This window comes from Pristiophorus japonicus, chromosome 8, assembly GCF_044704955.1.
Source record: "Pristiophorus japonicus isolate sPriJap1 chromosome 8, sPriJap1.hap1, whole genome shotgun sequence".
Classification (NCBI taxonomy): domain Eukaryota; kingdom Metazoa; phylum Chordata; class Chondrichthyes; family Pristiophoridae; genus Pristiophorus; species Pristiophorus japonicus.
In genome coordinates, this window is record NC_091984.1 from 104,584,075 (window position 1) to 104,596,750 (window position 12,676).

Below are 12,676 nucleotides of genomic sequence, written 5' to 3' on the forward strand. Positions count from 1 at the left end.
TTATCATCCACAGCCCTTTGGGGTAGAGAATTCCAAAGATTCACAACCCTCTCCCAACCCCTTATCCTGAGACTATGCCTTCTAGTTTAGTTTGGTTTTCTACACTCCCATATCAACAAATTCCATACTTATCCAGTTCTATTTGCTGATGGTTCCACTCTCCAACATTCTTCAGATCACACTGCCTTAGTGCAGACAATACAGAGATCAGCAAGCTCTGCCGGAATCAGCAAATTCCACTTGTTGTTGGGGAATAGATCCAAACATTTTAAATGTACTTAAAAAGTAGAATAAGCACAGTGCAACAACTGATGAGGTGATCAAACCAGTATTTATTTTATGATTCCTTGAGCAAAAGAAAAAAAATCTTGTCCACAAAACCCATGTCAGGAAATATTACATTTGGATCAAAAACTACAAACACAAAAGCTGGAGTTTGAATATAATAAAGTAAAAATTTTACAGCAACTCAGCAAAAATATTTTAACTTGGGAGGAAAAAAGGAAATGCACTAAAAACTCAGCCCAGATGTAAAATAAAAACCACAAGGTTTATTACCAATGAACTACTGACAAATGGATACTTTAAACTGTATTCGCGGAGGTTACTGTGGCTCAATATTTACATAATGTATGTGAGCAATTGTTTCATGTATCCAAGAGCATGATACACCATGATGTAGGTACAGAAAGGGGATGCGAACAAGAGGGGAAAATGTCAATACATCAGGTCATAAATTGATTAAAACTTCAGTTAAATGTCCATTCTGATAGTAGAAATAGAAAACGCATCATATATTAAATGTTACAGGCAATGACATTTAATCTGTACAAAGGAACAACCAGTGCGATCGAAAAGGTCAGCTGCTAACAGGTTTTCAAACATGCAGACAAGAGTGGTGTGTAACATATAGCTGTGCTATAGCTCAGATACCTTTAATAAAACAGGCCATTATCTATAGGTCAATTAAAAATAGTTCCAATTACTCTGTATCCAGGAATGTAACAAAAACAATATTTATCTTAATTATGAAATTTCACCTCAACCAGACATTTGGCAAAAATTACCATTTCAAATTTCAGAACATAAGGAGAGTCCAAATTTAATCCCGATTGTCTAAATCGTCGACTGGTCCAGGTTCACTTTAATCGGTAATGGTCCTGCCATGTCCTTTTCATCCTTGGATTTGATGATAATCAGAGAGGATGCTGGATACTGAGTTAGCTTCAATTCATTCATAAACTCCATGTCACCATATATGCTCAGTTTCTGTAATAGCAAGGCATATCTAGTCACAAAACTTATAGATTTCTTCATTTGTCAATGTCACATGAAGATTTTCTTTTACATTTTTTTTTATAAAAGCAGTATTTTATTCATTTATGGTCTCAGCGTGGCAGCAGGCTGGTGCAGCTGATATGTCCTCACTCACCATCAGCACTCCAGGTTTCGGAGCTTGAACAGCAGCTGGAGTCACTGCGGTGCATCCACGAGGTCGAGAACTTTGTGGATAGCACATTTCTAGAGGTGGCCACCCTACAGATTAAGAGTGTGCAGAGAGGGTGATCGCCAGACAGAGAGGAGGACCAGGCAGGTAATGCAGGAGTCCCGAGTGCATCTCGCAATCCAAGCAGTGTTCTGTTGAGGGCAATTGTTCCTCTGCGAAGTGCAGCTAGAGCCAAGTCCACAGCACCACAGGTGGCTCAGCTGCACAGGGAGAGGAGGTGGGGGAAGAGGAGGAAGAAGAGTGATAGGGGATTCAATTGTTAGGGGAGCAGACAGGCATTTCTGCAGCCGCAGAAGTGACTCCAGGATGGTATGTTGCCTCCCTGATGCCAGTGTCAAGGATGTCACAGAGCGGCTGCAGAGCATTCTGGGGGTTGGGGGGAGAAAGAAAGGTGGTGAACTGCCAGAGGTCGTGGTCCATACCAGTCCTAAGACATAGGTAGAAAGAGGGTAGAGGTCTTGAAGGTAGATTTTAGGGAGCCGGAGAGAGATTAAAAAGCAGGACCTCCCGGTGCTATGTGCTAGCGAGTACAGAAATAGGAGAATAGGACAGATAAATGTGTGGCTGGAGGGACAGTGCAGGAGGGAGGGCTTTAGATTCCTGAGGCATTGGGACTGCATCTGGGGGAGGTGGGACCTGTACAAGCCGGAGGGTTGCACTTCAACAGAGCCGACACCAATATCCTCGCGCGGGGCCCGGGGGTGGTGGGGGGGGGGGGGGGGGGGGGGGGGAGAAAGGAGGGGGATTCGCAGTATTGATTAAACAAACAATTACAGCTGTGAGGAGGGATGGGTTGAATTGAAGACAAAAAAAGGGGCAATTACACAGTTGGGAGCGTACTAACAGTCTTGCGGCCAACATCTCGCCATAGGCAACTAGGCTCATACAGCAGTGTCTGGTCCCTAGTCGTCTTGGATTCTCTTGCCACTGGACCAAGACCTTGCTCAGCTAAGCCCGTGTGGTAGTCGGTGTGTAACGACCACCCCACATTAAAAGAACTCACGCACAGGCATCTTCCACTCATCTAATATAAAGTTCAGGACCTGGAACGTCAGAACCCTAACGGACAACTCCAGCAGTGACAGGCCGGAATGCCGCACCGCCATAGTTGCCCGAGAACTTAAGACGCTTTGACATCGACATCGCCGCCCTAAGGGGGGCCCAGCGGGCAGGAGAAGGCCAGCTCAAGGAACATGGTGGAGGTTATACCTTTTTCTGGAAAGGAAAACCAGAGGAAGAACGCCGCCTTCATGGAGTCGGCTTTGCCGTCAAAAATGAACTGGTCGGTCGCCGCAAAGACTCCCCTGCGAGGTTAACGAACACCTCATGACCCTTCACCTTACCCTATCCTGGAACCAATGTGCCACAGTCATCAGTGTGTACGCCCCAACACACGAGGCTAGAGAGTTTTTATTCCAACAGAGACATTCCTGTCCTGCATCCCCACAGGCGACAAATTGATCCTTCTAGGTGACTTTAATGCCAGGGTTAGCAAAGAGACAGCCCTCTGGGGAGGCAGGATTGGCAGAGGGGGTAGGGAAATCCAACTCCAACGTCACCCTACTCCGGGCAAAATGTCTAGAACATGAACTCATCAACACCATGTTCCGCCTGAGGGACAAATACAGGGCATCGTGACAACACCCTCGCTCCAAACACTGACACCTGCTGGACTAGGTCATCGCTCGAGCCAGGAATCGCAAGGATGTGCGCATCACCCGCGCCATGACAGGAGCCGACGACTGCTGGACGGACCATTGCCTACTCCGATCCATCATCAATATTAACATAGCCCCAAAGCAGAGAGGACAGCAGAAGTAGTTAACTTTTTTGCAGCACAACAGGCACTTAGAGACCCAGCTAAGAGAGCCCTATACAGCCAACGCCTCACAGCCATTCTAGCATGCCTTGATGACCTCTAGATGCTCAATGCCCACAGCGCTTGGTCTGCCTTCCAGGCCTCCATAACCAGTGCCTGTGAAGAGACACTTGGTTACTCAACCAGAAAACACCAGGACTGGTTTGACGATGAAAACGATCAGGAGATCCAAGAACTAATGGATCGTAAGCGCAGAGCATTTCTGAGCCTCAAGCAATAACCCAATTCGGGAGCTGCAAAGCAACGTTAGACGACTCAAGGCTGAGGTCCAACAAAAAACCCGGGACCTAAAAGAACAGGTGGTGGATGGAGAAAGCGCAGGTGATACAACAACTAGCCGACACGCAAGGATTCTTCATTGCAGTCAAGGCCACCTACGGTCCAAACTCCCAAGGCCCCACCCCACTCCTGTCCAAGAACGGAGAAATGCCCATCAAGGACACCGCGGCTGTCAGGGCCCGATGGAAGGAGCACTTTGAAGATCTCCTCAATCGAGACTCTGCCTTTGACTCGAGTGTTCTCAACTCCATCCCGCAGCATGCAACCCGTCACCACCTCAGTGAAACCCCAACGGTGCACGAGACAGGCAAAGCCATAAAACAGCTCAAGAACAACAAGGCTATGGGTGCGGATGGAATTCCTGCTGAGACGTTAAGATATGGTGGACAGGCGCTGTTTGCGTGGATACATGACCTCATCTCTCTCACTTGGAGGGAGGAGAGCATGCCGGGAGATCTCAGATGCAGTGATCGTGTCCATTTTTAAAATGGGGAACAAATCCGACTGCGGCAACTACAGGGGAATCTCCCTATCAACCACTGGGAAGGTTGTCGCTAGAGTTCTCCTCAATCGTCTTCTCCGTGGCCGAGGAGCTCCTTCTGGAGTCGCAATGCGGATTTCGTCCCCTACGGGGAACGGACATGATCTTTGCAGCACAACAACTGCAGGAAAAATGCAGGGAGCAACGCCAGTCCTTATACATGGCCTTTTTTCGATCTCACAAAGGCCTTTGACATTGTCGACCGTGAGGGTTTATGGAGTGTCCTCCTCAGTTTTGGATGCCTCTGAAAGTTTGTCAACATCCTTCGCCTGCTCCACAACGACATGCAGGCTGTGATCCTTACCAGCGGATCCATTACAGAACCATTCCACATCCGGACCGGGGTCAAACAGGGCTGAGTCATCACTCCAACCCTCTTAATCTTCCTCGCTGCCACGTTCCACCTCACTGTCAACAAGCTTCCCGCTGGAGTGGAACTAAACTACAGAACCAGTGGGAAGCTGTTTAACCTACGCCGCCTCCAGGCCAGGTCCAAGATCACCCAAACCTCTGTCGTTGAACTGCAGTACGCGGACCACGCCTGCGTCTGCGCACATTGAGACTGAACTCCAGGATATAGTTGATGTATTCACCGAGGCATATGAACGCATGGGCCTTACGCTTAACATCTGTATGACAAAGGTCCTCCACCAGGCTGTCCTCGCCGCACAGCACTACCCCCAAGTCACCAAGATTCACGGCGCAGCCCTAGACAACGTGGACCACTTCCCATACCTTGGGAGCCTCTTGTCAACAAAGGCAGACATTGATGCGGAGATTCAACATTGCCTCCAGTGCGCCAGTGCAGCCTTCGGCCGCCTGAGGAAAAGTGTTTGAAGACCAGGCCCTCAAACCTACCAAGCAGCTCATGGTCTACAGGGCTGTAATAATATCTTCTCTCCTGTATGGATCAGAGGCATGGACGATGTACAGAAGACACATCAAGTCGCTGGAAATGCATCACCAACAATGTCTCCACCCAGGCTAACATCCCCAGCATTGAAGCACTAACCACACTCGATCAGCTTCGCTGGGCAGGCCACTTAGTTCGCATGCCAGACACGAAACTCCCTAAGCAATTGCTCTACGTGGAGCTCCTTCATGGCAAACGAGCCAAAGGTGGGCAGCAGAAACGTTACAAGGACACCCTCAAACCCTCCCTATTGAAGTGCGACATCACCACTGACACCTGGGAGACCCTGGCCGAAGACCGCCCTAGGTGGAGAAAGTGCATCTGGAGGGCGTCCAGCTCTTCAAATTTCAACGCTGCAAGCGTGAAGAGATCAGGCGCAGGCAGCAGAGGGAGTGTGTGGCAAATCAGTCCCAACCCCCCTACAAATGTCTGTCCCACCTGTGACAGGGTCTGTGGCTCTCGTGTTGGACTGTACAGCCACCAAAGAACTCACTATTAGTGGAAGCAAGTCTTCCTTGATTCCAAGGGTCTGCCTATGATAATGATCAGTCAGAGGGAGATAGAAGAGCAAATATATAGGCAAATTTCTGAGGTGTAAAAACTATACTGCTGTAAGAGTCAGGGATTTCAACCACCCCAATATTAACTGGGATAAAATTAGTGAGAAAGGTAGAGAGGGTGCGGAATTCCTAAATTACATTCATGAGAACTTTTTTAGCCAGTATGTAGCAAGCCCAAGGGAGGGGGCAGTTTTGGACTTTGTTTTAGGGAATGAAGCTGGGCAGGTGGAAGGGGCATCAGTGAGAGAGCATTTTGGTGCTAATGATCATAATTCAGTTAGATTTAGGGTAGTTATGGAAAGGGACAAAGATAGATCAGGAATAAAAGTTCTCAATTGGGGAAAAGCCAATTTTCTTAAGCTGAGGTGATTTAGCCATAGTGGACTGGAAACAGCTACTTGAAGGTAAATCAGTGTCAGTAGTGGGAGGCATTCAAGGAGGTCGTCCGGAGGGTTCAGAGCAAATATGTTCCCTTAAAGAAATGTAGAGACCCCTGGATATCAAGTAACATACAGGGTAGGATAAAAAAAAAAGGGAGGCTTATGACAGATACCAAGGGCTTCATACTGCAGAAACTCTAGGAGTATAGAAAATGCAAGGGTACAATGAAAAAGGAAATTAGGAAAGCCAAGAATGAGCATGAAATAATGTTGGCAAGTAAAATCAAGGAAAACCCAAAGATGTTTTATAAATACATTAAGGAGCAAGAGGAGAACTAAAGAGTATGGCCTATTAGAGACCCTAAAGGTAATCTGTGTATGGAGGCGGAAGACATGGGTATGGTTCTTGAATACTTTGCATCTGTTTTCACAAAAGAGGGGCGATGCAGATATTGCAATCAGGGAGGAGGAGTGTGAAATATTAAATGAAATAAACAGATAGAGAGAGGAATTATTAAGAAGTTTAGCAGCATTGAAAATGGATAAATGCCCAGGTCCAGATGAAATGTATCCCAGGCTGTTAAAAGCAAAAGAAATAGCAGAGGCTCTGACTATTTTCCAATCCTCTCTGGATACAGGTGTGGTGCTGGAGGACTGTTAACGTGGTACCTTTGTTAAAAAAGGAGACAAGGATAGACCAAGTAATTACAGGCCAGCCAGCCTAACCTCAACGATGGGAAAATTATTGGAAAAAATTCTGAGGGACTGGATAAATCTTCATTTAGAAAGACACAGATCAATCAAGGACAGTCAGCATGGATTTGTTATGGGAAGGTCGTGTCTGACTAACTTGATTGAATTTTTTGAGGAGGTAACAAGGAAGGTCAATGAGGGTAGTACGTTTGATGTAGTATATATGGATTTTAGCAAGGCTTTTGATAAGGTCCCACATGGCAGACTGGTCACAAAAGTAAAAACCCATGGGATCCAGGGTAAAGTGGAAAGTTGGATCCAAATTGGCTCAGAGGTAGGAAGCAAAGGGTAATGGTTGATGGGTGTTTTTGTGACTGGACAGTTGCTTCCAGTGGGGTTCTACAGGGCTCAGTACTAGGTCCCTTACTTTTTGTATCAATGATTTAGACTTGAATGTAAGGAGTATGATTAAGAATCGGATGTGTGGTTGATAATGAAGAAAGCTGTAAACTGCAGGAAGATATCAATGAATTGGTCAGGTGGGCAGAACAGTGGCAAATGGAATTCAAATCCGGAGAAGTGTGAGGTAATGCATTTGGGGAGGGTTAACAAGACATGGGAATATACATTATGTGGTGGGACACGGAGAAGTGTAAATGAACAAAGGGACCTTGCAGTGCATGTCCACAGATCCCTGAAGGTAGATCAGGTAGTACCAAGATGGTTAAGAAGGCATAAGGAATACTTGCCTTTATTCGCCGAGGCATAGAATACAAGAGCAGGGAGGTTATGCTTGAACTGTATAAAACACTAGTTAGGCCACAGCTAGAGTACTGTGTGCAGTTCTGGTCACATTACCGGAAATATGTGATTGTACTAGAGTGGGTACAGAGATTTACGAGGATGTTTCCTGGTGAATTTTAGCTATAAGGAAAGATTGGATAGGCTGGGTTTGTTTTCTTTGGAACTGAAGAGGCTGAGGGGAGACCTTATTGAAGTGCATAAAATTTTGAGGGGCCGAGATAGTGAATAGGAAGGACCTATTTCCTTAGCAAAGGGGTCAACAACCAGAGGGCATAGATTTAAAGTAATTGGTAGGAGGTTACATTTCTTCACCCAGAAGGTGGTGGGGGTCTAGAACTCACTGCTTAAAAGGGTGGTAGAGGCAGAAACCCTCACCACATTTAAAAAGTACTTGGATGTGCACCTGAAGTGCCATAACCTGCAGGGCTACAGACCAAGAGTTGGAAAGTGGGATTAGGCTGGATAGCTCTTTGTCGGCCGGCGTGGACACGATGGGCCGAAATGGCGTCCTTCCGCTCTGTGAATTTCTATGATTCTACGAATAGGACGACGTAATAAAATGTTAGTTACATGCAGGTCAGTGCTGGACTCAGTACCCAGCACTCACTCATCCCTCATGAATGCTAAAGACTTCAGCTGGTGGATAATTAAGTTTAAATTCATTTTCTGATCAAAAGAACTGCCAGGTACATATAACATTTATAAAAACTGTACTTGTACTTTCACCGTTTGTCAACAGTTATTATCCGATTGAAATGTAATGAGTGAGTTAATGTAAATTACAAAATACGGCAATACTCATACCAAAAACCTCAACAGAAAGACATAGCTTCAATAGAAAGATATGCAAATGTCAAAATTAAAACAGATGAGCACCTGGTCGGAAAGCAGAAATGACCATGTAGTACTGTACTGATTTCTTAGTCTCAGTCCAACGGCTACAAAGCAGAGGTGACGTACTTTCCTTTAAGGGGATACAAAACTGGGATTTTTAATCCCAGAGATTTTTCAGAGTTTCTCATCAATGCTGCATTTGAATCAGTTTCCTTAAACTATCAGTTATAGGAATACTGCTCAGCCAGTGCATTCAATGGCAAGTGATGGCTCAAACATTAGGAATAAAAATCAGAAGCAGATCAGAAGTGCAACCAGCAGAAAGTGGGTAGGAAAAGAGAAGTGCATCTTGAATAAGTGAGTACAAGGACATTTTAAAATATACACGCCAATCTGAATATTGTGGAGTTTTTCTTCCCCTTTGGAATCACACTCCCTCCATTCGCTCATTTCATGCCCCCTTCTCCCCCCCCCCCCCCCCAATTACACCAAGTTCAGGGATTCTACAATTATGGAGCCTTACAGCAGAGTGTTATTTTGGCAAAGTACTATTCTTATTCAAGGGTTTACGACAGAGTTACAGTTGAGGAGTTGGCTTATAAATTGGTTTATTAAAAACATTTAAAATTTAATACTCTCTCCATACGTCAACAATAAAGCCAGCTGTGTGGATCCTAAGCTTATGGTTTGTGACATGCAGGATGTCACAAAGTATCCAGAGAGAGTATGTTTTTGTGGTGCTAAATCTGTCGAAAAACTAATTAAGGGGCTTGAGAACCATCTAGAAATGCTGCTCATTGCAGACGAGAAAATGTATCTCCCAGACACCTTCCATGAGGCTTTCACTAGCCAGGTAGAGGGAACAGCAATATATAGACGGCAGCCCTAGAGTATGAAAAATAGGCAGAAACAGAACCATTGCAACAGATTTCTGGTACTGGAGTTGGACATGGATGGAAGTTCAGGGGAGTGCAACCAGGATCAGGTCAATGGCACTCTGATTACTCCAGGGGAACAAAGATAAAAGGACAATAGTAGGGGACCCACCCAAGAAAAGCTAACGAGAAAAATAAAATTGCACATCAGCATGTTATGCAATTAGAACTCACTAATAACACAGCTCTGCCCTCCTACTCTGGAGTATTCCCACAGATAAATTATTTCACAGCACCAAAGGAGATTAAAAACCATGTAATTTTTTTTTTCAAACTGTATTTCCTCATATGATTGTAATGGGCTGTTAGGAGTTCAAAACACCAGGCAGATGATGGGTTTTGCAATTACAGAAATAAATCCACTTAAAAAAATGATGGCGCTCTTCTACACACACAACTGCACATCACTCTGTTCTGTCTCCTTTACACTCCTACATGAGTAATGGTAAAATTCCCCATCAAAAATGTTCTTACTGTAATTTTCTTGTCTAACATGATTGACAATTCAGCATTGAGGACCGCTTACAGGAGATACAAGGTGCCATGTGTAACAGCACCATGTGAAAAGGATGATCAAACACGGTGCAGAACACTGACCGCTTCCTAGTCCCATCTCCGTTTTCACGTACATACACTTCATAATGTTCAACTTCCTTCAGCCCGAGTAACTAACTTCAATCTGGAGGCATGATGTAGTATTAGGATGATTACATCAGTCTTACCTCAGATGGATTGTGCTGCTCCACAGCAGTGGCAGCAGTAGCACAACAGATCCACAACAGCACCAGCACGGAGAGCACCAAGGTGGTGGTTAATATCCAGCGAGGTATCCCCGCATTCCTGAAAAAAACAATTTAGTAAAGTTTCGTAATCCTGTATTTTATTACCCATTAGGGCTGGTGTAGGTTTCTGAAAAATATGGGATCGAAAAAGCTTCTGTGAATGTATTTCTTTTGTTCTTCCTTTAGTCATTCCTTGCCTAAGGCATAGTTTCCAGACTTCTGCTGCACAAGGTTGTACCGAAGAGGCTGCGAGAGTGGCCAAAGCAGGTCACTCATCTGGCTTCCTTTCCTGTGGAGAAATACCCAGTCTCTGACTCTGCGCAATGGTACAGTAGGGGATTTGGCAACACCTATATTGCCAACTTGGAGTGCCCTCATACTTTCTGCATGGCACAGGGCATCATTTTTTCCACTTAATGGGAATTAATGTTACAAATTTTATTTTAAGTAAAATTAATTCAACTTGTGATGCTTTACAATATAGTCAATAGATTAAGAAAGCCTTGCTATAAGAATTTTGTAATTATTTCTGTGCTTACATCATCATAGGCAGTCCCTCGAACGAGGATGACTGGCTTCCACATGAGTTCACAGATGTTTCAATGAAGGATCCGATGTTCCAGTCCTGAACTCCAATTGAGGGGGTGGAAGATGCCTGTGCGTGGATTTTTAAAAAAAACTTGTGGTGACCGTTGCACATCAGCCACCACACAGGCTTGACAGAACTAGGCCTTTATCCAGTGGCAAAGGTTAACCAGGACGACGGGAGACCTGCTCTGCTGCACGGACCTAGTGCACACATATCACAGTGTGGGTAGGCCTGTGCTGCCCCTAGTTAAAAAATCAAGCTATCTAAAGAGAAACGGATAGTTAAACCTGGTTTGCTCATTTTAAGAATCACAGGGCCTTAAGTAATTTATTTGAATTGTTGACTATGTGATTAATTTGCATTATAGTGTGAAAAGTATATTTCCAGTAACTAGCTGCAGGAACACAATGATAGTGACCAATTCAAAAAAAAACTAGCAGGTTTCCCAAAGCGCTGCTCATGGTATGTCAGGTAATATGCTGCTGTATAATGGCATGAGCATGATACCACATAACATTCAATGCATTACTTTGTAGGAGTTGCTGTAAGTTAATACAGTCAGGCCAATCAGAGCTTATTCCTATTTGGCAAGGTTTGTAGATTGGAACGTGCTTGTAATTTTGGGTCTAGGTCTGAAAGACAGTATGCCCTTTGTCATTTGTTTAAAATACTTCTTGCTGTCTGTTAAAATACTTCTTGCTGTCTGAAGTGTGACACTCAATTTTTATTTACAGTATGTAAAATGATACAGCTCCCTGATGAAGTAGCACTACACAGAACGTCCCAGGTTCAATCCCTGGCTTGCCCAGAGTAAGCTGATCTCAGCCAGGAAGGCTGCACAGGAAGGGAAGAGTCATCCAAAGTTCCTGCTCCCGTGTGTTATTCAATGACACCATTCTGGAAAGCACTTGTATATCGATAGGATCTCCACACACTTGTACAAGCTGCCAATGATTACTGACTGGATTTGCGTCATTTTCTGCTTTCAAATATGGCAACTGTAATTTTCCTTAGAAGAAACTAATGGTCAAAGTTAGATTAGACTGGTGCCTCATCAATTGTAATTTGACTGATTTAGGGCATCCATGCTTATCCTGCCAGTATGTAATTGTCAGAATAATTTTGATTAAAGCCAGAGGCTGAAGTCCTGTGCACATTATATAACCCTCTACAAGCAACAATCTTCTGCCTTGATTTTTCTGAGCCACAATTCATCAAAACACCTACCTTGACAAACACTCCAAGACACTTTGGTTTTCCTGTTCATGACTCTCTTTCAAATACAAGCCATTTCCATGTTCCCTTCTGAAAGCTTTTCGAGTGTCATCATAAATAGCCTTGGCTATATGATCTATTGATAAAAATGAGAGTTTTCAGATACAATCCTGACAAACTCTCAGCACTATTAACATTTTTGTTGGAAACCTGGATGAAGGACCAATACCCATAGCTCAGGGTACCAAGGCTGAAGAGAGTAGGAAAGGAGATAAGGTAAACCAAGTAGTAGGTTTTAACAGCCCGATTGGTGGTTAGAAGTGGATGAGATTGAACAAGGCAAGGAGATCCATAGTTTTGATCTGCGAATGAAAGAAATGAGTGCGATAAATCCCAATTTCAACATAGCGAGGATGCAGAGAATGGTATGTTAGGAGGAACAAGACAGGAAAACTCAGAGCAACAATGACCACAATAATGACTCAGTAGAGAGAAACAAGATTGCTTTGCAGACATTATAGTGGCTAGAGATGAATAAAAGAATCATCTGTCAGAATTCACACTGTGCAGAAGTGCAAGAGAAGTGCTGGAAGAACTTGTGGTTATGGAAGCAGTATTTCAAGTCCAAGGCAGTTCTGGTGCATCACAATTAAACAACTTGCATTTATATAGTATTTTTAACCAGAGAAAAACATTCCAAGAAGCTTCACGGAGGTATAATCAGAATAAAATAAGATACTAAGCTATATGACAAGTTATTAGGAG

At 44.3% G+C, this 12,676-nt stretch overlaps 1 protein-coding gene across 1 annotated transcript in view; it reads right to left on the reverse strand.

Moving 5' to 3' along the window:
- Nucleotides 1-314: 314 nt before the first annotated feature.
- Nucleotides 315-12,676, reverse strand: part of tmem59 (transmembrane protein 59) — a 55,831-nt gene continuing 43,469 nt past the window's right edge. The window contains exons 6-8 of the mRNA XM_070887227.1: nt 11,924-12,047; nt 10,048-10,165; nt 315-1,269 (exon numbers count right to left, since the gene is read on the reverse strand). Coding sequence (XP_070743328.1) covers nt 1,117-1,269; nt 10,048-10,165; nt 11,924-12,047 — 395 coding nt within the window. The 3' untranslated portion in view covers nt 315-1,116. The remainder of the gene's footprint in view (nt 1,270-10,047; nt 10,166-11,923; nt 12,048-12,676) is intronic.